We start from the raw sequence: 27,178 nt of genomic DNA on the forward strand, positions 1-27,178 counted from the left end.
TGAATTCCTTGAATATTGGAATCCGATTATTCTTTTACATGCCATTAAATGATAATTTTAAAAAGCATAACACTATACTATTATAGCTTTTCTTTTTGATTTCACGTGTGTTGTGCTTCTTTTTCTTTAAAAATTTTCTATTGGTTCGCATACTTTGGAGAAAACTGGCTAGTAGAAAAATTCTAATGTACCAAAGTTGTAACAAAGTTATGGCACTTAAATAGCCTTTAATAGGTATTGACAATCTATTGTTGAATGTAATACAAAAAAATATATATCCACAGCCGAACATATAACCTCCTCCTTTTTGGAAGTCGGTTAAAAAGTGTACTTAAATTAGTTTTTTGAATGTCACATGATGCAATCAAAAGGTCGCAACAATCAAAGACATTGAATAAGAACATAAACACAATGTCTTTGTACTCGACGCTGATAACGGACGAAAACAAATCTCACAACAGCTAGAACAAATACTACTAAAGTTAAAATGACGAGCAATCCATCACATTTAGGGTCTGTTTCACCACTTCCTGATAACCACCACCTAACTTGAAAGATAGAGTATGGAGAATCTGTCAAATAAGTTGTGAATAGCCTATTCGGCACTTTATCAGAAAGTGGTGAAACAGGCCCTTAGACTATTTAAGTCATCTCTGTGAAAAGGATTACTAAAATTGTTACAGTAAGTTAGACATAATAAAACATTATGGGCTATCCCATAAGAAGAATGGACAGTGCTTAATGTAGGTATGTGAGTTCACAGTTAAGACAAAAGATAATTTACAAACCAACAAAAATCTACGAACGTCGACTAGTCTATACAAGGAGAAATGTTCGACTTTGTAGGGTTGTAAAATAGTATATTGTAATGTGTCTGCTGAATCTATTTCGAAAATTCTTTTACTAACAGAAAGCTAGCTAGCTTGTGAGTATCATTGGCTAGAAATATGATATTAATAATATTAAATTATAGAGATTTTAATAAATGTAAATCCTGTAACACAAACCACAATGCGCAATACTTACCTAAAGAAAATCTTACAAAGTTAAGATATTACGACAGTCGTAGACTTCTCTCAGCTCCTATTTTTATCATAGCAACTAACTATTTTCAAGTACCAGAAAGGCACTTAATATATTTTTATATTTTAATAAAGTCTAAGTTATAATATTTGTTAGCAGCTCGTAGGTACACAGATGACAGATATTATGTAGGATGTAGTTTAAACAAACCAATTAAAACGAGGAAAATTCCACTTCAACATAACAAAATACGTTTAACACAATACCTACGTGTATTAACTACATAGCATAGTTATTTAATTTAATTTTGTCATAGTTGTTTATCGGTGGCACAATAAATTTAAACCTACCTAAACCCTAATTGAACAATATAGTCAATAATTACCACAAAATACTATGTACAAGGAAAACGATGACAAAATAAACCATAAAAACTCAAAACTCAAATTAAATTTTTTTTATTCAGAATAAATTTTTTCAAATATTCTCTGAACGTCGGGGCTACACAGATGCCTACCACCGGTATCGGGAACTAACTAACATAAAGGAGAAAGCTCCAATGAAAACAAAGAGGCATTTAATTATTCTAAAAGATTTTAATAAGTTGATCAAGAACAAAGAAATATTGTTCAATTTACAAACAAGGACGCACAACAATGTCTCGAACAATAATTGAGAGGAAACAAACAATAGGGATAATATGAAGAGCAAACAGACGCGACAAATATATTCCCCACGACCTTCGCGTTTTTGTCGAGCCCTCGGAGTCGGAAAAAATGGTTATTTGCGCGAGCCCGTGTGCCCAACTACTTAGCGGGGCTCCGGCAATTAATGGCCCTGTAGATGATCAAATATTGTTTTCTCAGGACGTATTAGACTTTAATATTCCCATCAAAATTTCAGGAAGTCGTTAGCGACCATCACAAAACTGAAATCATAAATTGGAGCAAACGACCAAGTTCCTCGATACGAAGCAACCGCTTGCCCATCGACCACCCACAATATCAAACTTGTCTCATGTGCATACTAACTAGCTAACAGTTTTCTATTCATTTTATCATGTTATATTATAATATGTTTATTTTCTTTAGATTATGGTGTTATGTCCCGCCTGCTCTCCCTGGCAAGCGAGTAACTACTTGCGTTTATCGGGACTGCCAACTGCGTGTAGGCACGATCTTACAACTGGTTTAAAATCATTACCAGGTGAAGCCAAGTTCATAGGCACTGGGTCAGGCGCGGAGCCGGAGGATGTCGTTATACATTCGCGGAACAAACATGCACACATATAAACAAATACCCACACGGACACACCGCAGGGCCTCAACCTCTTTGTTGACGTTAGGAAACTGTAACGATCGCGGCTCGTAGTTACCTGGCTGAGCTGTGAAATAGCAACCTCGTGTTCTCAACCGAGCACCGTTAAAAATATTTCATTCAGTATTAAATATTAATAATGGTCTACCAGAATCTGATGGCAAAAGTGAGAAATTAAATTGACTCTAGGAATATAGAAAATAGGAATTGGAATATAACATTTGATCCTTTTTTTTACTTTTAGCGGCTTATTCTGTGTGTGAAACATGCAACTATAAAAATTTATCCAATGATCAAGGATATTTTTTGAAAATCTGCCGTCAAAATTTGCCATCAGATTCTGGTAGACCTAAATAATGTGAATTCAGTAAGGAACAGACTATAGAACACTAATACATCGATCTCATTATCTCTGGTGAGAATTTTTATTGCGTTATCTGGTCAGAAGCTGAGCATGAGCTTCTCACTTTCTTTCGATCAACTAATACAGAGACATACATTTTATATATAATATTATAAGGTGTTTTGCGATGGAAAGGATTACTTATTTGACAGCTAGGGGTTTCCAGAATTTACCTACAGGCGACAGTCAAAACAAACAAGGTTTAGTTTTAAAATAGTGACTTCTACGAAGTAAGCTGAAGCTGTAGCGGCTAATATGACACTAACTTGCCGAGTAAGATGTTAGGGTCGGGCATCTCGCGTCTGGGTACTGTTTCATTCATGGGAAACGTGACGTTGATGAGGGGAACGAGATGGGGGAGGGAAAAGGGGGGTGTGACGTAACGTCCGCACCTCTCAGGTGACAGCCTCCATTCATCGCGAAAGAGTCGGCCAGCGAAATATTTAGAGTTCGAAGGTATCGAATTCCCTGTTACGTATTTGCGTCTGGACTGCGAAGAGGTGGGTAAAAAATGAAATTTCTTGAGATTCCGGAAAATTGCTGTGATCCATTTATTTAACTTGCACAAGATAATATTATGATTTATGATATAAGTAATATATACACATATAAAATAGTGAACAGTTGAAAAATATTTTAAATTAAAATGCACGGAAACAGCATGTCGAGCTACGCGAGCACACAGACACTCACACATACATAAACACAATCGTACGTACACGTGGGCGCCATCAATATATTGGTGATAACGCGAGGACAACCATGAACCAACAGCTATAGCGTGTACAGTTATTTTATTTTAATGCAGACAACACTCTTATTTCAACGACATAAGGAAAAATAAATTCTAAACGCACATTACAGTAAACACCAAAAACGATCACTACCCATCATTACCGTAAACACCAAAATAATTAATGATCGAACCGTGCAGACATGAAAATATGACACACACTGAGTGCTACTACGTACTGCATGGTGAACTTATAGTAAACAATAAAATGAGATATGTAAAAGCTAATAATTTATTAAAAAATATATGACAATTGACAACAATTAGTCTTAATTTTAACAATTATTCAATGGTTTGTTGGTGTCGTTAATAAAATTAATGCCACAAATGAGCTTGTTATTGAGATCATAATATTAGTAACAGGAAACTGTAAGGTAACGGGAGTTATAATTTATTTTTTTAATAAATATCCCTCTACTAATAATTGAAACACATATCGTTTGAAATAAAATTGTAAATTTTGTGACCTTTATGAAGATCCACAATATTTTAATGACTTTGGAAGTTTAGCTATAGTTTCGCTTACAATCTGGTTCTTTCAGTCTATTTTTTTTTATGAAATAAGGAATAATTATTTAAAACTACGGAGTATTTAGCACATGTCGGGCTGGGGATTATCCTAGAACGCCAGAATTAGGATTGAGAGCTTTTATAAATTTTGTGCTATAATATTAAGCGTCTAGGCGAAATAAAAATAAAAAAATTATCAAAAAGTTGCGCCAAACAAAAATAATCAGCAACGGAAAATCAATTCTACTTTCAAGAATAAGATATCGGATAACATTCACAGATCTCATCGAGAAAGTACAATTATACGAATACGAGGACGTGAGATTGTCGGAGAGTGTAGTTGCGAAATTGTGGAAAAGTACGTCGCAGGCACGGCGCGCGTGACACGATGGAATGTGGAGGTGGCTGCAGGCACGTCCGGCCTTATCGCTAACGCAACCCCGGATCTGCATCACCATCCTACAACCATGAAGCAACCCCTCAGTTGCATGAGAAATCCAACTATCTAGCAACACCCTATCTACATAAAGATCCCAAACATTCAGTAACAACACATGTCCAGCTCACAAAGTCACAGGGAAACTATCAGGCATCTTGAAGACGGCACACCAGTCTTTAGCAGTATAACGTAAGACGATTCTACTTTTCAAATAAGGCAGTTTGGAAAATATGTCATTTTAAAAAAAAAAAGTACATGTTCTTAGAGGACTAAGGAGACGAGTAAAGGAAATGTCGAGAAAACGACTCGAAATGATACAAGTGTTTGACTTTATATTGATCTTCATTAAAAATGAGATGCCACTTGCGATGATTGTTGATGTTCGATTTTTTTATCGTCTTAATTAGCGATAACAACTACTTAAATATCAATTAATGAAACCAAAAAAAAATTGCTAGTTAAACCAGATCTCAGATGCCTGATTGTTTGCCAAACTAAATGGCACCTTTGATTTTATAAAACCCTAGCTTTTGCCCGCGGCTTTGCTCGCATGAAATTCAAAAATCGCATTAGCTTCCTTTGGGATTATGATGTTTTCCTAAAACCAAAAGTTGGAACTACTAATATATATTCTGTGCCAAAAGTAGCCTATGTTACTCTCCATCCTTCTAAGTTTCAACTAAGTCTATGCCAAAAATCAAGTCAATTGGTTGCTTTGTTTGGGCATGAAGGAAGGACAAACAAACAAATAAACAAACTTTCCCATTTATAATATTAGTATGGAAGTATGGATATAGTATGGAAATAGGATTTACAATTAGGATTTGTCACCTTAGAGGGATGGGGAGAAAAAATTTAAACACCAGATTTTAAGTTGGAAGAAGACAAATATATCTGCGAAAACCGTGTGCAAATCGGATCTGTAGTTTTCGTGCTAAAGAAAAAAGTTTGATACAAAATCTGACCACCTCTTTTGTTCCCTTAGAGGGGTGGGGGGAAAAAATTTATACACCAGATGTAAGTTGGATGAAAATAAATATATCTGCGAAAACCACATACAAATCGGATCAGTAATTTTCGTATGATGAAACATACAGGCAGACGGATAGACAGACAGACAGACAAAATACTAACCACATTTTTGGCTTCTATAGCAATGTAGTGACACTCCCAGCTTATTATTTCTTGAATATCTTTAATGTACAGAATTTTCATTTCTACAGTTTTATTATATTATTATATATTATGTATAGATGTAGGTATAGATAACTTTCTATATTATTTTGTTATAACGTAACGAAAATATTAGGAGTTTTTCTCGTAAAGTATCTAGCTTGGTATTAAATTTAGTATTAATCTACAAAACATTTTGGAAATACAAATTATAATTTCACCTAGCGCCAATTAACCTTAAATATTTAAATGTGTTAAGGTGAGTGATAACTGATAAGGCAGCAATTTGGCAAATTGTAATTCGAACGACACACGCGCCTGATAGCGACAGTAATTTATGTTCGCGGGTTCAATGCTTCCACACACTACAGCGAATTACTGGCAAGGTATTTTCGGATGCTACACGCCCTCTTTTGCAACTTTAGTGACTGAATATTTTAGCATTTCTACCTTCCCTTGTATATTATAAAATATTTGAGAATAAATAACAATTATTATCCTCTTAATGCTGTTGTGATTTAAGAGGATCAGGAAATCTTTAAAATTCATCCATTAGAAAAAAAATATAGAATTAAGTATAATCGAAAAGGAAATACATCACAGTTCACAAACAATTCTCTATGGAATGCATAGATAATTGGAAACATAGCTCGATTATAAAGTCACTTAGACTTTGATGAATAAATGGAACAAAATTCTAGTAAGCAGTTGACTGAGCAAGTTAAAAATTGGAAAACTTTACTAGATCCTTGTTTACCAATTTGTAAAAATTCAATACACATTACACGTACAAAGTAGAAGACAATGAAGCTGATAAACTTATTTTATCAGCTTAATCCCCTTTTACTTTGTACACATATAATTCATCTTAATGAAAATTCAAAATTCTTAGTCGGAGACTTCTACTGCTCGCGCGACAATCCAATTAATAAAGACAGAGGAGCGATAACAGTTACAACCGATTGTGTAATACTTATCTTATCTGCGTAACACCACGAGCAAGTCACGATCAGAGAACAATATATTCTTCTTAACCACCTAACCAGGGGACTTCCAAAAGCAAAATAATCTCAGTATGAATGAATGAATGAATAAATACCTAAAAGTATCCATTCCATGTAATTTTCCTAAATTCAGCAGTAGCAGTTGTTCGACTGGAATTAGGAAAATTACATGGAATACTCGTAATGGTGTTTATATTATGACATCATAATAGTTATAATTAATATGTATTTAAGTATATTATATGTAGCTGCGTACATTTCCATCGTATTACAAGAGCTTTCGGGTCAAGATATTTTCCTGTTATTGTAAAATAAAATCATTTTACTTCGACACAATATTATACAGTGGCCACAGAATATACAGTGTCTTTGGTTCTAAATATAGGTAGCATCTTGCGTACGATAGTTTCAATAGCAAAGAAAGAAATGAAAAATATTATATTATGCCTCACGACGCGTTATGTCAAATACATAACACGTCTTGAGTGATGGCAGTAACGATGCCTTATTTCAAATCCAATAAAATTCCAACTTCGGAGCTACGAGTAAGTAGATACCGAGAAGGTTTAAAGTACCAAAATATGATGATTTGAAATTTAGGAGCGTAACAAAATATTATACTGATTACTGAGTCCAAAAGAATACTGCGAATCGAAGGTTTTTAATGACGAGAATAAGCCTTTGAATGGAATCTATAGTAATCATTAGCATCTACATCTTGTATCGAGTACATCTCAGGCGCCGTCGTTATCGGGACATTAGTGGCCGAACTAATATTTACGTCATTACTAATAGCCTCCAAGTAAACACACGTGATGCGCGACTGTTCGTGATCAGCTATTATCTGGACAGCTTTAACTGCAGTAATGTCTTTATTCTGTTAAGTATCATCATTATCTACTATCTGTTTATCATCAGTCATCACCATCATAAATCATACATGTCATTTATAATAATAAATGTGCTGAGAAAGTAGCAGTAGCTCAACAGAGATAATTATTGCGATTTTGAAATACTTCCCACTGAGTTTTTCTGGCATCTATTACACTATTCACTAAATAACTATTTACCAAAGCTGGGTAGATTGTTATTGTAAGCACGATTAGCATTGTATGAAATGATTTTCCAACAAGATTCACTTCTATTTATTTTTAACTTATTTTTAATTTTGTTTTATGATTAAAATTGTTTGAAGAAACTATATTTGGAAGTGTAATTTCTTATTTGATGGCTTTGGAACATTTGTTTACCAACAATTATAAATTAATTGTTTGTACTCCCTAATGTGTGGCTGTATTTAAGCAACTTATCATTACGTTGCATTGTTTTGTCTACAACAACAATTATGTGATTGTGACAACAAAAATAAGAAAGGTAAAATAAGCTGTAAATCACTAGCATTACATTACCAAAGCATGAAAATTTTGTAACCTGCTGTTTATCAGAAAAGTATAACTATCTCAATTCGGATAAATGAGAGTCACAGTAGATAGTGTTTCACTAACCTGTCAATCTGATGATGATGGTCGTGGTCGTACGGTGGCGGTGCGGAGTGTGCGGGGTGCGCGGGGGGCGCGGCGGGGTACTGGTACTGCAGGCGGTAGTCGTCGGCGCGGTCGGGCGAGGGCGTCAGGTCGCGGCGCAGGTAGGCGCCGTCCGTCGAGCCCTTGAACAGCGCCTCCTCGAGGTGCACGTACGCCTGCATGTCGCGCGCGTGTGAGCCGTGCGCCGGCCGCAGCTCCTCGTAGCGGCGCGACGGCGACGGGGCGTAGCCCGCGGGGGGCGGGCTGCCGTCCGCGTCTGCGCACACACACACAACTCAGCGCGCCGCCATTGGCCGCGCGCGCGACCCCGAGCCCGCGCCGGGGCCCGCGCCGCGCGCACCTCCAATGGCGGCGCGCCCGTCTGTCACTCCCGATAGAGTCGTGAACGATCGTAATTTGTTATAACTTAAAATGTAGCGTTAGCACACTCGCGTGGTGTCAGACCCGTGCGTGTTCCCGACTTACCTTCTTTGACCGAGTTGTTGTTGACCTCGGCGAGGAACGCTTCTATCTCGGTGGTGGAGGCGGGTGCGCCGCGATGGTAGGCGCTGGGCCAAGTCTCGTGTAACATGTCTGCACGCGTGCTCACTGCGCGGCGGTCGGCCGGGAACTGGCTGCGCGCGCGCAGCACGCACCCCGGTCGCGCGCCGCCCCCCGCCCCGCCTCGCAACCCCGGGGGTAGCCCGGCCGGGGTGCGGGCGGGGGTGGCCGTCCCAGCCCCAGGGGTGAGGGCCCCAACTAATACTGATACCACTGATACCTACATAATATGACAATGATGGCGGTAGGGGCTGAGCTGTCGTGTTTGTCGTGGTGATGTTGAGGAGGCAGGGCACTGTACAGTGTACACTCACTGTTGCTGTATGTAATATCATGTGTAGGTGGAGGCCGCGGCGAGGGTCGTGTACGCCGCGATTGATCACGTACCGCCGAGCTCAATGTCACTACTACTCTACGGCACGATATTGTCTCCAACTAAATACTCACAAACGTTTTATTCATAACCGTAATATACAATATACATGCACTAACACTTCAGTTTAAATAAAGAAACCAACTTGCGCAATGAGCCCAGGCCCTAGACTAAACCTTACTAATAAAAGTGACAGAACCTACGAATTTTTGTGGAACTAAAGTACTAACTACTAGTATAACTTATAACACAGTCAGTGTCAGGTGAGGCAGTGCCGCATATCGCGTCAGCTGACTGATAGCGGGTATCGCACGTGGCCGCTTATCGCCGTATCTCCTGACCTACGCCACACCCCCTAATGCAGCTACTGAACTGAATGCAACCGAACAATCAGTCTGAATCTGCTGAACTGGTTAAGATTATGAATTAATAGATATCGTCCGCAACTTTCCTTATCTTGTGGGTCCGTATATTTTCCGGGAACATATAAATTATATTATGCTATGTCCTTACCCGAGACTGGAAGTGTAAACTCTACATAACATTTTCATCCGAATCGGTTAAACAGATAGTGTGAAGAGGTAAGTAATAGTATTTTCAATTATTTGCAAGGTAAGCCCACTGCAACTTTAGTACCTACGTTCCATTAGTGTAGGCAGCTGTTAGTTTCTGAATTCCGATATACCAAATTACCTAAGTTACGGACCATTAAGCCCATAAGCCCATAAGAGAGTGTAGAAAACCTTTTTCATTTGGACTTTAGTAATTTATAAGCCTTTACTAACATGTGAGTCTAGGTTACTTGATTAAATAAACTTTTTCATTTCATTTAGAACCTAAAAAAAAATTGATAAGTACAGACAGGGGCATTTGGAGTTATATTATTGATAAGACTTTTATGCTCTGATTCCTTTGAAGAGATTCATGAATCATGCCTGATGAGACATTGGAACTATTTAGGATGTGCATTGAAGTTCTTATCATACCCTGGTCTGCTAAAAAGTAAATCTATATTCCAACAGACCACCACAAACATGTTTGTTACATTAAACCTACGTATAATATAATGCCTACAGATCTGAGCAACTTAGAACTTTACAGATTACATAATATGAATTACAATATTTATTACCCTAAAGCTAAGCTAAGCTCGATACCTAATACCTAACAGTGATTTTCCTGGAAGCCATTAGAGTGCATTGTTCTACATAATGGTCCACTATTGTAAATAAAATATTATAATGCTTGTTATTATTGAGGCATACCAGTCGCCCACCAGTGCAGTGCTTGCATGAGTTGCAACACTGTTGATCTGTGAACAGCAAACAGTGTCCTGAACTTCTCGTAATTGATTTAGATCGTAGACCATCGATATATTTTCGATATAATAGGCGATATTAATTTTGGAATTTGAAGTTTGTCATAGCATTGAATTTTTTTTTTGTTTTCAATGTAAAAAATCGAGTTTTCATTTTTAACATAAGTTAAAAACAAGAATTAACGTTCATAATAAATGTTATTACTTATTTAAAACCCTTATAGCCACAAATTATAAAATTTAGATATTTAGAAATTACAGGATTTTATCTTTTCATTCCATAATATTATAATTATGTTGTTTTCTCAATAAAAACAACACTTTGCTTAATACTACAAAAGTTTCACTTTGAGAAGCCGTTTCGCTCATACAGTGTTTAAAACATTTTACATGTCATTAATCCACATCCCATAACTCTACCAGGAACCAGCATAGAGCTTTTATTATGAGCCATCAACTGAACTTTGACTAGCTATTCGTGGAAATATGGTTCACCGATGTAAATTATTATAAATTATTAATATTATGTGTATACTTTGAACTTTAAGCTTTTTATAATTTTTCTACTCCCACTTACTATTATTATTTACTACTACCTACTATGATAGTATATTCACAGTATATATGATACTTCGCACTATTCTGTTAATCGATTTGAATAGCTATGGAAAGACGTAACTACCGGGAAAGAACAGTAGGTACATACATTTTCAACATTTCGCGAAGTGCGGGCGATAGGACTACCAATAAAAATATTTACTTTTCAAAGAAAATGATACTTAATTATAAGACTGCAATGAGAATTTCCCGTCGTTTTCCCTCAGTGCGGCTACACTACACTGTGTACACAGTGAGTGCGGTTTGGCGATAAGCGACGCGATTAGTTTATCGCTCATTCACAAGCGCGAGCATGTGCTAATTGTTTGTTTACATCTGTATGACGGATCCCGGCGGGACAGCGGGACACGACAATGGCGTGCCGCGGGACATGGCGGGACGCTCCTACCCAGCGGTTTTTGCGCGCGCTACTCGGAAGCGCTACGGGTTAATATTACAGAGACAGGTTTATGGGGTCAGAACGGCCACGCGACTTAAATTTATGGCCCGCAAAAAACTTAGTTACCAACTAGCTGTTGATGGTGTTACGATCACCAGAAACCATAATACGTCCTAATTTACGCGTTCGATGATTTTGTTACTGGCAGACGATCCCGCGACGAAAAAATCTACAGTTATTCGATGAATTTATTATTTAGGAGCGGGACATCATCTGGGAACTACGGGACCACAAATCATGGTCGATAACAAACAAGCGGACAGTGGAATTCGGTTGTTGTGGTCACTCTACCTAATTAGGAGAACAATAGAACTTTTATCCCGCGGAACAACAAATACATTTTTTGCAACATTTGTGTATGACTTTGTTTATTGTTTCAACTTAACCCTGTGAATGTTTTGTAATTTACTGCCTGTTTACTTATTCCTATGGGGTAAAAATATTCTCCCATAATCTCATACAAAATGTTATATGACGTTAAGAAGCAAGTTATAAAGACATCGAATTCAATATCCATAATTAATTAATGTAACTCACTTTTACTGGTAGTATAAGTAGGAGTACTTGGACTCTGAGATCTGTCTATATTTTTTTAGGAATATATTTTGTAGCTCTGTTAAGTTTTCAACCGAATGATCTAATAAATAAAGATAAAACTAAAATGTCACACTCACATTACATAGTAATTGTATGGCGTTTTAAACCGCATTAAACCAACATTAGCTGTTAACATACCTCGTGAGTGTAAGTATAGTGACAGTAGTGAGTAGTGAGCCAGTGAGTTATGTCAGTAGCGAGTTATCTGTGTAATGGCGGCCGGGGTCGGGGCACAAAGTAATAGATTCATCGTCGTAAAATGTCTACTGCCGTCGACTACCGAAACCAGAGATATGGTATTATATTAATTATGGTTACAGTAAGTACGTAATAATTGTGCGAAGTATATAAGACGAGGTCAAAGAAATGACCCCACTTCCGCTTTGTGTTTTTCCATTTTCACGTTGATATAACTTTGATGTTGACGGCGTAACCTGTGATATAAACGCCTTGCTACGACCTAAGCTGTAAAATCTTTGTTGTGCTGCTACTGTGCAATCAACTTGACTGACGGTATCATGATAACTCGCTCGTTCTTGTAATATACCGAAGAAGGTATGATACTGTGACATAGGATTATAGCTATTCCTTTATTTCTCAGACATTTTCTCAGGCTGTTGCCACTGCAGCTCAAAGTATTAACTAGAGACCTGGACGTACAATAAGTATGTCGGTAGTACCTCTCGTCTCAACTCTCAACCCATTATGTACCCTAAATTTGTAACCACAAACGAGCATCACACCACTCACCGCAAAATGTCGTTTGTAATTAAAAACCTATCAACTGTGACTTGTGTGTTCGTTACGAACAAGAAATGTATACAGTTTTCGATATTTAACGTTCTCTACATTTTCCTAAACGCTACGGTGCAACGGTCAACTAGGGCTTGTGACTACGAGGTATATAAGAGGTTTATGTATTTCGCATTACTAGTTAGTTACAAAGCTATACTTATAAGTAGTAGTGTTTGTACATTTATATCGCTTATTATATTTAACTTGGTCCGTTTTAACTCATATTGAGAAAATGAAAGTCGACTACAGTATGTGCCCCTCTACTTCTTTTTTGCGCGGTTGATATGTCAATTATATGAGCGACATATAAATTGGTAGCGTTATATCCGCGCTATAATAGCCAGAAAAACTTATTTACTTATTTCACAACAAACACAAATATAAGGCATTACTGCGAGTACAATAATAACAATAACCTTTTAACTAATCACAACAATATGAACAACAAACTTGAAATAATAGTAATGAATAGTTAACAAATATAATCCCGAGCACAGCCTCTAACTGAACTATTACTGATTAGATAATGATGGGTAATAATTTCCGATGTTGTGACAAGATAAACTTTTTGTTTCCCAACTTTTCGACTGCGGCCTACAGGCTACAATATTTACGGCTGCGCGGACAAAAAGTTCACTTTTTCTAGCTTGTTGTTGGAAAAAATTAAGTATTAGGATTAACTTGTTTGTAAACTATTAACTCAACATGGATACTCGTTAAATATTCATAGAAATGTATACGTCTAATATTTTAATTTTATTGACGAATAGAGAGATTTTGTGATGATGTTGCACTTACATATTGTGATAGCGGCTTCTCATCAGGTGATACGTTTGTTCATTAGCCCTCTAATATTTGGCTGTGTAAATCTAAATCACTCAACTGTGAAGTTAATGCCAACGTTGCTATAGGTAGAGCCGTTCGTCCTGCGGAAGCGGGCGACGGTTCAGCTGTTATCGGGTGTGACGTCACAACTTTCCATTTCCCTCCCGTGTCCAACGCCCGTGCCTGACGCCCGTGCCTGTTGTACTAGCTACTGTAGAAAGTAGTTACACTCTATATATTTTAGGAAGCAAATAAAAAAATTGTAGCGAAAAATACAAGATGTTGTTTTTCTACGCTTTTCCGATGGTATTCATCTAAAGAATTTTCATCAGTGAATTTTTATACATAATTTATTTATTTTATCATAATTAAAAATAATTTTAAAAAGGTTTGCAATTTCCTAAAAGTTCTGGAATTTCATAAGCAAACCGTTTTTCAAAAAGATTTCTTGTCGCCACTGATAATTTCAATTGTTTTTGCTAAATCTTTTAGAGCTTATGCAAAAGTTTTACGTCGCAAAACTTTTCGCAAAAATTTCACGTATTAGTCATTTATTAAGACAATGTATTGACTTGTGAGGTCTAGGCTACCTGTAGGTTGTAAACAATAGTAATCCGCGTCCTATTGTACCCGCAGCTCGGAATATGCGTAATAAACAATAGGGGTTGAGTGTTTTTTAAAAATTCGACCCATTTTAGTGAAACAAAGGGTGAGGTATTATCTGTGACTAATGCGACTGTAGACTGTAGAGTGTAGAGGGCGGACTGCGAATATTTAGCTCATTACTCACTTCCATTCCCTTAAAAATAACTTGAAAATTCCCTTAATACCACATTATTTTTAGTGATGGAGGTGCTTTCAAAAATTCATATTAATATTACGTTAATGCAAAAGTGCATCAGTCTTTATAATATCTAAGGCGCAGAATCTTTTTCAATCAGAAATACTGTACACCCTAGGGAAAGGCATGGAATATAACGAGTGTGGAAAACTATAGAGTATAGACCCTACTAAATACGAACAAATACGAACTTAAGATAAAATTACCATTTAATCAGATGGTTTAAACCAGATTTCACCTGCATACAGCCGAGCTTATCGTTAAATAGTAATTAGAATTAGTGATTACCTATATATTATATTATTAGTACACAAACAATTTGCCGTGTTGATTTTATATTTCCAGAACATAACAACAAATTAGTTAATGGGCAAGTAGCGACAAAGACACGGTCTTAAGAAAATTTCAAATTAAAATAGAATAACATTGAACACCAATGGAGCTGAAGAAGACGCTGAAAACATTATTTACACGTATTTCATACAGAGGAAGCAGTTTTACCATAGTTATCTATGGTAAAACTGCTTCCTCTATCTTACATTACTGGTGTTATGTGTAGCCTTAATAGCCTGCGAAGTATTGACCAAAGCCTCATTTCTTTAGTGATATTGAAGTTTTTTACTTGAGATTGATGACATTGAGATTCGACTATAAATGATGAGATATTAAATACTCGTCAAGTATAAAATCTTGTCCTTTAATATGCTTTCCAGGCCTCAAAGTATTTTAACATCAGATTTAATTATCGGTTTTACTGTTTAAGCGTAGGGACGTAGCTAAGTAATCAGTTTTTTCCCCACCCCCGGCGGATTGGGTGAATTCGGCTGGGCTTATATTTCGTGGGATCTACACACTATAACCCCATATCATTCCCCGCTTAGGGCAAGTTGCGGGAACGATGAAACCCGGTGGTTTTATCCGGCAGGCGTAGCAGTAACCTAGACGTGTATCAGTCAGCTGTTGTAATCAGCGGCCGTCTGCAGTCGTATCAGCATTACTCAGACTCAGAGCTTCCCCGCGACGCCGTATCACCTCACCGCAGATAAACCAATTATCTAACTCAATTAACACTACGATAGCACCTATCTCCCCATATCAATGCTACTAGTTTACTCTGTTCTACATTCAGACCCAGTCAGCTTATTATAAACAGAAAGAAGACAGACCGATAGCTGTTGTGTTATTGTATTCCTTATTAATTGCAAATTAATTGTTAAGTGATATTGATATGAGTACTGTTAATGTTTTTCTCCGTTTACGTTAAGATTAAATTGCATCTAAACCAGCATAATATTAATATAACACTTGGTGAGGTTTTTTTATCTTAGACGTCGATAACAAGGAAAGTTTGGCCGTTACGTGAAAAATGAAAATATATCGTGTTCGGCCATGATTCGGTTACTAGGCAACGATGGACAGGGGGAGGGAGACGAGTTATATTTAAAGTAAATATTATTATATTAATATTTTGAAGCGGGGCCGGAGGGCACGCTTATCAGTGTTTCCCCTCCCCCGCGCCCCGACCCCGTGCCGCCATTATGTACGGCCAACGACACCCTCGCTTTGCCACGTTTCGACTCTATTTTTATAGCAATAAGGTTGAATATACCTCACCGAATAGTTCGGCGACCGTGCCGGCGCACGCGCAGCTATAGCGAGGCGGATGTCACAGTAGTGATGTACCCGTGCAGCTGAGTAATGTGACAACTTTGTTCAGTCGATGCTTGTTATCTAGATATTGGGGATATTGATGTAGTATATGAGAGAGAGTCTTAGCACCAAAATTAACTGCTTTCATATTATTTGACACAGCTGTTTATGAATTTCAGTTCCAAGATTGATTGGTATCAAAAATGTGGTTAAGTGGTAACGAATAAATACAGAACTACGTAGTTTTGTTTATTTTTATTTTAACTAAGATTCATACAAAAATATACTCATATTAATATGCGAGCGAAAAACTTTGGATCCCTTTTGGCGAAAAATGTGGAAACGCAGGTGATTGAAATTTTGCACATTTATATTTTAAATGGTGAAGGAGTGCATCGAGCTAATATTATTTTGAAATTATGCTTTTATTATACATTTTTTTAACAAATAAAACATTACACACACTACAACACAAACACTATGAGATTTTGATTGACAAGCCTATAACTACGAATTGTACTCTTCTATTTATGGCTGAAGTCTGTAATTGTCAAATTGAAAAAAGATTTAGTTTTTTTATTGAATCTTAAACACTGTTCGACAATTATTAGTTATTACACGGCCAGTCTGTCATCATTTGACTTCATTAATCTGAGACTGTCGCAGGAATTATGTCTAAAAAATAATAAAGTCAATATTTTGACAATAGAATATCAATAGAAAAGCGTTGGATACTTATAATTTATTTTTTTATTTGAAGTCGAATTTCGACCATTGGGCGATCTCTAGATCTCTAGTTAAAATTAATATAATATTTGAAGTAAGCTTATTTATTAAAAACAACAAAATGTACTCAATTAAAACAAATGACTTGCGATATAAGAAACATATTTTCTTAATATTGTTAAATGTTTTATGTGTAAGCTTTGTTATTATTAATAAGTACATTAGGTACATTGTACAGTAAGAATAATAATTAAAAATAGTGTTATTTACTTTGTTATTAACTATTTACATATCGATCACTATACATTATTAAATCGATAAAATATCGTTTTCAGTAAAAAAGACTACTACTTTTATTTTATTTTTGATTTTTTTTAATAGTAAAATTATAACTTAAAGTAACTTTATTACTTATCAGAGATAGAATATTCATTTGTTTGTCAGTAGCTCTGCAAATACTGAACTTTATTTGATTTAATGAGTAGGTAGAATTAAAGAATAGACAACCGACAGATCACACACTACTTTTTATCTCTAGTTTGAAGTTTCTGTAGTTCTCTATGTTATTGTATTAACATTGATATGTTGGAGTTACGAGATGTTGATGAATGTTGAAGCCGTTATTTTGTACATGCCTACATGGTCACAATATATTTTTCAGTTGGTTGTATAACTCGACTCCTCCCGGCTCCCGCTATCGGCGATGCCCCCCGACCTCGTTATCGCCATGACAGTTACACTCGATGCTACAGAAACACACATTTTACTTTTGCCGCTAGTTTATAGAACGTTACGGGGTATGATGATAACATAATTTAGTTACGCTACGCGGGTCTCCTATTTTTGGGTGGTTCACTAAAAAATAACCACGATGGTAAAAAATAACCAATCAAGTCGTATTTGGTCAACATTGCTATTAATTACCTAAGAATTATAATATACTGTTCTTATACAATACTAAAATTTTGGAATGATAAATTATCGTCGCCCACTCACCACAGCCTTACGATGCCTTGAAAACACTAAGTTAGTAATAAGTAATACGTAAACACCAGAAAACATAAGAGCTTATCTCAAGATTACGAACATTTCAAATGCGAATTTCTCCTAAACGGGGGGGTTTTCCTGGGGTGGAAGTGGCACGGGCAGGTTTTTCTCACCCAAACATCCTTCCTCAACCCATTTGACCACCAAAAAAAATTATTAATAATATATCTATGGACGCTTCACACTACGTCAGTCTGCCCCCGTGGTAAATACCTGAAGGACTTGTGTTACGGGTACCAGACAACGGAAATATATTTAATAATTTTATACTATACATATATTTAAGATTTTTATTATATTATGATACACATATTTAATACACATCCATGACTCAGGAACTTTGAAAACTTTTTGTTCCATCGGCGGGATTCGAAATTTCGGACCCGCGACCCCCACCAACAGCCCACCAACTGAGCCACAGAGGTCGTTGAATTGGGGTAGGTTTGGAAACCTTAGCCACATCTTTTCAATATGCTATTCGTTAGGCTATTTTTAAATATTCATCATCATGACTTAAATTTAATATTCCGGTCAGACGTAGCCAATAACTAGTCAGTAGCTAGATGTTGGACTATTGTGACATCACCTGCAGACTGCAGTCACGTAGTTACTTTACGAAATTGTTTTCCCGCTATGTATTTTAACAACAAAACTACACATAAAGTATAAGCAAACGTTTCGAAATGCGAAAAACAACTTAAAGTTACATGTTTTGTCATAAAAAATAAAGTTTTGTTAGGTAAAGTCACGTTATGTTGAAATTTGTTATTGGAATTGTGAAACTGTACTTTATTTCCGTGTTTTTACAATATACTGACTAAACTGAATATTATTCAGTCAGTTTCAGTAGTATTAATAAGTTGAGTTAGATTTAAGCTTGAGCTTTTAAAATAAATGTCAACAACAAGTCATTAACTGCGCGACACTAGGAACGATGAAATTAGTAATTAATTATATTTATTAGTCTCTAGTCATATAAAATATGTCTTGATAAGATTTTCTGATTTTATATGACTAGCTGTTGCCCGCGACTTCGTCCGCGTGGACTTTAGTTTATAGCTGTTGTTCCCGTACATCGATTGAGTCGTTTACGCGCAAATCAGAAAAGTATATTGTGTGGGAACCGCACATTTTTCCGGGACAAAAAACATTCCTTGTCCCAGATTCAAATTAGTATCTCCAATCTCCTTGCCAAATTTCATAAAAATAGATTAAATAGTTTAGACAAGAATCATAAAAGTTTATTGTGCGGGAACCGTATATTTTCCGGGATAAAAAGTATCCCTCGTCCTTCCCCAAGATTGAAAGTATTGCCATACCAAATTTCATCAAAATAGATTGAATGATTTAGGCGATAATTATATAAGTTTATTGTGCGGGAACCGTACATTTTCCGGGACAAAATTAGTATTCCTTGTCCTTTCTCGAGACTCCGGGACAAAATGTATCCTATGTTCTTTTTCGGGACTCAAAGTATCTTTATACCAAATTTCAGCAAAATGGGTCCAGCTTCGTCCGCATAAATTAGATATTTCACAGACAAATTAGTCCACAAAAAATAGCCAATGTTCCTTCACGTGGCCTATTTCTTATCTGTGCCAAATAACAGAAAAATTGCTCCAGTAGTTCGTGAGATAAGCCCTTTCAAATAATTTTCCCCGTTTTTTTCCACATTTTCCTCTATTTCTTTGCTCCTATTAGTCTTGGCGTGATAAAATATAACCTATAGCCTTTCTCGATAAATGGGCTATCTAACACTGACAGAATTTTTCAAATCGGACCAGTAGTTCCTGAGATTAGCGCGTTCAAATAAGCCATTTCAAATAATTTCTCCCGTTTTTCCACACATTCCTCTATTTCTTCGCTCCTATTAGTCTTAGCGCGATAAAATATAGCCTATAGCTTTCCTCGATAAATAGGATCTAATCTACAAATCAATCTAACACTGAAAGATTTTTTTTTAATCGGACCAGTAGTTCCTGAGATTAGCGCGTTCAAACGAACAAACAAACAAATTCTTCCCAATTATAATATTAATATAGATAAAAATGTATGATGTGACGGAAAAATACAGATGGAAATTGCTGGAAAATGCGTATAAATTTCCCCGTGGCATGGTGACCACATTCCGACATCGCGGCTCTAACGCGGCGTGACCGAGACCAATACACAATGTGGTCCCGGGCTGAGTGGTGACTGCACGAGCAGAGCTGTTACTCACTGCAGTCTGCACCGAGTTAACAAGATTAATTAGGTACTTATATCCATACTAAATGTTAAATATTATAAAGGCAAAGGGTGTTTGTCTATCTGAAACCTCTTCACATGAAATTAATGTCATTTATTCATTTATCACTGGCAGTAGTATGTAGTGTGAATAAAATATTAACTTGGTTAAAATAGTGAAACTTTAATACTGATGGGAAAGGTCATTGGATGGTTTATAATCTGGAAAATGTATAGCTGTCGCGTGATCATTTCAGAGCAATCTTAAGTTATCTTTTAATAATAATGTTCTACCGGGTAGGTTCATTAATATCAGTTGTCATGCTTAAAGCGCATCACAGACGGTGAAGATAATATAAAATATATATTATCTTAGAGCATATTTTAGAATATCGCTCACCATAGAAATCCTATAAAACATCACACACGACGAAGTTAATTTATATTTTATATTTTGTATCTTAAGATACCGAGCGATATGGAAATATATATTTCGTATCTTAATATTTTATCTTAAGATACGAAATATATATTTCGTATCTTAATATTTTATCTTAAGATGCGAAATATATTTATCTTTATAAATACAGGGTGTTTTTGTATTGGGCAGCGGGCTCATCGGTGATAGGACGCATTAGTGGATGCAGTGTTGCCAGTGCTGTATGTTCGAAAGTTACATACTATCATTCGAAAAGTTACATTTTGAGGGAAAAAGGAACATTTCGGATAATTTATATCTATATATATAAAACTCAAAGGTGACTGACTGACTTATTGACATAGTGATCTATCAACGCACAGCCCAAACCACTGAACGGATTGGACTGAAATTTGACATGCAGGTAGATGTTATGACGAAGGCATCCGCTAAGAAAGGATTTTGATAAATTCCAACCCCAAGGGGTTAAAATAGGGGATGAAAGTTTGTAGCGCGAGCGAAGCCGCGGGCAAAAGCTCGTTTTAAATAAAATTGACTTATAATTTATGGCTAGCTTAAAAAGCTCATGAATCGAAATGAATGTTTCTCTTGAATTTCTAAAATACTCCTGAAACTTCTTTGTTGACAGATCTTGATAAAAGTTAAATTCGCTGCAGGTTTTTCTCTTTTTTATGTGAGGAGAGTTCTATCCAAATGTTTCTCCTTTTGGAATGTACTACTGTAATCTGCATTTCACATTCTATATCAGAATCATCATCTGAGGAGCTGTCTAACAAATCAAGAAGTAAGGCAGTATCACTCATAGTCCATCACCCTGTATTTATATAGAACTCTAACAAGGAATATGTGTGGCACCAACGCAGACTCGTAAGGAAATGAACAGATTTTTAATAATATCGTATCTTAGCCGTGTCTGATAGTTTAAGATACTATAATATTTTATATTTGGGCATCTTAAGATAAAATATTATAGTATCTTCACCGTCTGTGATGCGCTTAAACGAGAAAAGGTAGCAAAAAAAAGGTAGGTAATGCCTCTTTTCCAAATTAATCATATCAGCACAATAGACATAACTAACGTTGGTTTTGTGTATTGTGATGTCAATATGAATTTGTATTGTTTTAAACTTCAACAACTGAAATCTCTGTTAGTCGTAGAAACGCCGTGCACGGAGCACTGTAATTTGCTCTACATAGAGCTAGCGAGGTACTATTAGGTCACCATTGTTTCACGTTTTATGGTCGATCGCGTTGATAAGGTAGTTGCATACACTACGAGTGTGCTATTTTCCTACACTTTTCCCCGTTTACACGTTCCTATTTGTTATAATAAGTGAGAGAATATATCAGTCTGTAAGCTTGTCACGCTGGAAGCTGAAAATAACTTCGCGCTGATTAGTTTTAGATAAATTTGGCGTTTAATGTTTACATTACTTTGCCTCCAGGAAAAGGATATGAAATAATTATAATACGGCGATATTTTCAGTTTTCATAGGATAATAATTATTTTTATATAAATAGAGGCAGCTGCTTTTTAACATGAAAACAATTTCATATTTAAGACACACCTAAAATTGTTCATCATACAACTTTTTTTCCGTCGTTTTTTTTCTTCAAATTTTTAAATTATATTTTATAACTACTCACTGGGAAAATGTAATATTTAGCCTTGAAAACTAAGTACGTTCCACGTGTCCATTTAATTGTGAAATTTACATCCATTCAACATCACACGCCGCGCGCGCGGACTCTACATAATGCGCCAGGCACGTTTGTCAACACTTTGAGTACGTTTTGTTTCAATTATTACAATATGTTGTTTATTTCTTACTCATATTTTAAATATACCATTTTAAAAACAATTATTGGATTATTTAAATAAACCAAGGCAATGTACAAAATCTATTTTTTCTAAAATATATAGTATTAAGGTTCCTTTTCGAGTCTCCTGAACAGATCTAATATTTATTTCTTATTTATTTATTTATTGTAGAGACCTAAAAAACCGAAAAATATTCCTGCAGTAAAAACTAGCCTAAGTTCTTGCCTGTGGTCCGCTCTATGTCTCGGCCTTTCATCAAAAACGGTCCAATATTTTCGGAACTTTTCTTCTTATAATGTTACGAATTTCTAAAGAATTTTATAGAGATTAAAGGGTGTAGATCAACATATTATTAATCATTATCAGGCCGCCCCGTGTGCACTGCACTGTATGCTGATTGTTGACGCAACTTTCAATACTACAGACTATGATTATACGTAGTATATAATCAAAGACTACAGAGTCTAGGTAATAAAATATGATGTTATGTTTAGCAAACGTTAACAGCGGGCTGTTGGTGACATGTAGCTGGGCGACCGCGGGGATGAGGTGCGGGGCGGGCGGAGCGCGGGGTCAGCTGCGAGCTGTTATCAGCACCCTCCCCCCCTCGCCCCGCCGCCCCGCGCCGTCCTCCGCCGCCGCCCGCGCAGGTCGACAGCTCCATCTCTACATACAGTTTTATTTAAGCGAGCAATTTTATTTTATATTATATGAATATGCAACAAAAGTTTAATATTAAAAAAAGTTTTGAAACCCAAAAGCTTCGCTACAATTATACCAACTGATATAGAGGCAACTACAGATATCTCCAGGCTGAATGTCTCTACATTCTTTCTTTTCATTATTCTCGAGTCTGTACTCGAAAATAATAAAATTGTAATTCCATACAAAAAGTTACAAAATGAATTCACCATTATTTTATTATTCATAACTAGACGTTCCGCGTGACTTCGCCCGTGTGAATTAGGAATTCCACGGACACCCCGCATTTTTCCACAAAATATAGTCTATGTTCCTTCACGTCAAGTTAAGTTTGTCCATTCAAATAATATAAAAAAATGCATCACAAGAAGATGCTTTAAAAATAAAAAAATTGCAATAGGCACAACTTATTTTATTTGAAGCTCTCTCACCAAAATAATAATATTATTATACTTAATTTATTATGAAGAGGCAAGGTTTGTCATAGATTAAATACTTGTAAAATCACATTTTGATGAAGACAATTGGCACAAATATAAAGAAGGTCACGGGAAAATACACACGCTATTTACTATCGGGACAAAATGTAGGTACCATTCCTCCGGATTTGTTGTCTCGAAGTTCTATCATATAGTTGGCGAGTCACCGTCTGCCAACATTATGATACATGTTTCCATGTTATATCGGCAGACGTCATAGTCCTTCTATAGTCCCAGTTACCCAGTTCATTAGCACTTCACCCCCATAGCCCAGTATCATTTCTAATATATATTCTCTGCAATAGTCTTACACTGGTCGCTGGCTCTCCTTGGTCGTACTCCCATAGTGCAGACAGGGAGAGTCGCCAGCTAGTGTCACATTACATTTAGCAATATAATATAATATATAAAGCAATGACTTGAATGCACGAAAGGATTCAATATCTTGTTCAAAAACAACGAACATTAAGCTTCAACATTGTTCCATCATAGCCAAAAATCTAACCTTCGGACGTTTGATATTTGAGTACATGAATGGAAGAGAGTTTAAGAGGCACGCAGTCCTGAATGAGCGTCACCCGACACCGTCCGCGTCACAAGACGCCGTCAGCGAACCGGTGTCAAGTGCAGCGCCAGGAGTGACCCCGACGCGACGGTGGGAGTATTACCCATAGAGCAGACGAAAGCATTTCTAACACTTTATTATGTCAAATTGTGAATCCTTAAATCGTATGTTTTTTAGCCCTAGTGTTACCAGGACGCTGCTAAGCATTCGTGTACTTACCCTCATTAAATTGTGTATTGAGTTATGAATGCAGTTATGTTCTTTAGATAATTATTAATTTATAACAAGACTGCATTCAAAATTTAATGACCCGAAAAATTTTGGGTTAGCACACTAATGCTTAAGAGCCCATATGACCCTAACTTGATTACATACATTAACCTAGATCTCAAAATCTGTAAGGTCTAGAAAACTGATTTTTTGACACAAGTAACTTCAGTTCATAAAGATTAAATGCTCAAGACGAAAACACGATTACTCAAAAAATGCTCGATAGCTTCTTTTTTACAAAAAACCTTGTTTTAGACACATTTTTGCTTGGATCTTCGAAGTTTGCTGTCTTTTCTTTAATATTTTTTAATATCTAAAAAGGTATTGATAAAACCTAAATTTGCTCAAAACACTTTTTTCATAATCATTATAGTTCGTCTTTTATTCAAGTAAAACTAACTCGGCGATGATTCCGCGCCGTCCTTTTTCACCTGGCATACGAAAGACGGGCGTGAGTGTGAAGAGAGAAGGACGATGATGGATTTTTAGAGTCAGGTGAGCTCTTAACAGCGACCATAACAATTAACAATTAAAAATAACAATTAATAGTCTCATTGATACTAAAAGCTTTGTCTCGTAACTTTTTTTATTTTTATAATGTAAATGGTCGAGGTTATAAAGATTTTATAGACGTAATATACTCGGGAATACTCTGGTAGTGACAATAATAAATTCTGCATCATTTGGTATCTACACTTCGTAATATTGATTGGCTTAGACTTTTTTCACTTCCAATAGAACCTGTATGCCAACGACGTTACTCCCAGCCCCAGGCAATATAACTTTGAACGCACTGCCGTGTTTGTAAGGCTAGCCGCAATAAAGGGTTCGTTGTAACCTCGCGGAAGTACCCAGCGACCTACTTACCGTGCCGTATGCCGGTACACTACCTACTACATTATAAGGGAACGTATCCAAACTACTTGACAGCTTGTATGCTATTTTTAACCCCTCCTCTTACTACGTATACTAGTACTCCTTTGCAAAATATTAAGCATCTTTAACATTTTTCCATAAGACATTGATTACAAACTGTAACAATACTCCCTCCCCCTTCGGCTACCAAGTGTTGTTTTGTCCCCCCCCCCCTCCTCCTCTATATAAGTTACGTATTGTGGGTATGTTCCCTAACATGATACCAGCGTATGCCTACTGCACTACCTATACCGACGCGTATGTTTTCCAACGCGCTGCGTAGCGAGCTTTTACTAGTTCGGAGTTATTTTTCCCGGAGATTGTTAGAGAGCGATCCTTATGTAGTCTGCATAAAGTTCTATCAAAGGTAAAATACCTCTGAACATCTTGTAGTTCTCACAATACCGACGCGGCGCCGAAGCCTGGCACTGCTGGCAATAAACTATAATCCCGTGAACTTTTGTAAATGAAGCGAGCTTTAATGATGTTATGATGAGATAATATAAGAATGGGTTCATTGATAATATTTTTTATCGATTTAAAACGCAAGTATTAATAGCAGCTCCTGGTTTTGTTTATAAAAAATATATTGAGGAATGATGAATGAGGAAAGTGAAAGCTGGCGACACGACACGCAAAAATGATTTGGGCGGAAAATTGGGCGGTTTTCGTTTATCACACTGTCTATACTTCTTATACTTACTTACTCTTACAAGTTCTTTGAGTGGGCCTCTAGCGTCTAGGATATCAGCTGATATGATTCAATAATAATCCACCAGTTATTGAAATTGGCATACATTTGTAACCAACATTGTAACTATTGATTTCCGTATCTTGCATATGTGTGACTGTGTGTAATGTGTATGCAGCATGATTATGTGTGGATGTTCGCCGTTTCGCAAGTGCCGAACACTACAACACTACGATCGTTCACGAGTCCCCGCTACCGGGCGGAAGTCGCGGCTACCTACGTCGCGGTCGGGGAGCACATCACAGTCGCGGGCGCAGCGCCGCTGCTGCGTGCTGCCGGATGCTGCACTGTGCTGCGTGGTGCTACGCTGCGGAAGCGCGCTCGCGGCGCGGCCCGCACTCGTCTACTGCGGCGGGAGGTTGAGCGATTTCGCTTTATCTAATCGGCGGATGATAACACACTCCGCCCGCGCACCTGCGCTGCACCCGCGACTGCAGCCTTCTGGCGTTCGCGATACAACAGTGCTATTTCCCCAGATGAAAATCAATGTCATGCGATATTTTTTTTTATTTTTATCTGCGGTCTGCGTGCTGCTTCGGGCGCAATTCGTGTGATGCAGTTCTGACGTGAGACTCACCGTAGGGGTACTCGGTCTTCGTGGTCATATCGTCGTGGTCGTGGTCTCGATGGTGGTCGGGCGGGCGCCCGTCGTGGTCGTGCGCGGCGCGGAGCATGGCGGGCGCGCGCGGCGGCGGACTGCGCGCGAGTCCCGCCGCCCGCGCCGCCCCCGCCGCGCCTGCTCCGCCCCGCGCCCGCCCCGCGCTGGGCCACCGGGCCACAGGCCAGCGGGTACCAGCACATCATACCTACAATGAAAAAAATATAAACAGCCGGTATTAATATCTTAATAACGTGCAGCTTAATCTGATACATATTATTGCGATCGTGCCATCGCCAAAGTAGACTTTTACTTCAGAATTCATTGCAGGATACTAACGAACCCCACTACTAGCAGGGTCGGCTGGCTAGCTATATATATATCGATTACGATACTATTTGGTGGGGCCGGCGATATATATATATATATATATATC

The 27,178-nt window shown here is 37.1% G+C and overlaps 1 protein-coding gene across 5 annotated transcripts in view; it reads right to left on the reverse strand.

Moving 5' to 3' along the window:
- LOC121729995 (transcription factor GATA-5-like) overlaps nucleotides 1-26,829 on the reverse strand; it is a 38,083-nt gene extending 11,254 nt beyond the window's left edge. For 2 of the 5 annotated variants that reach the window (XM_042118787.1, XM_042118785.1), the window contains exons 1-2: nucleotides 8,672-8,838; nucleotides 8,168-8,462 (exon numbers count right to left, since the gene is read on the reverse strand). In XM_042118787.1, the coding sequence (XP_041974721.1) occupies nucleotides 8,168-8,462; nucleotides 8,672-8,777 (401 nt within the window). In that variant the 5' untranslated portion in view covers nucleotides 8,778-8,838. Of the gene's footprint in view, nucleotides 1-8,167; nucleotides 8,463-8,671; nucleotides 8,839-26,721 lie in introns of those variants that run through there. The other 3 variants (XM_042118789.1, XM_042118786.1, XM_042118788.1) reach the window with 3 other exon arrangements.
- Nucleotides 26,830-27,178: the final 349 nt, after the last annotated feature.

The sequence above is a fragment of the Aricia agestis genome, chromosome 8 (assembly GCF_905147365.1).
Source record: "Aricia agestis chromosome 8, ilAriAges1.1, whole genome shotgun sequence".
NCBI lineage: Eukaryota > Metazoa > Arthropoda > Insecta > Lepidoptera > Lycaenidae > Aricia > Aricia agestis.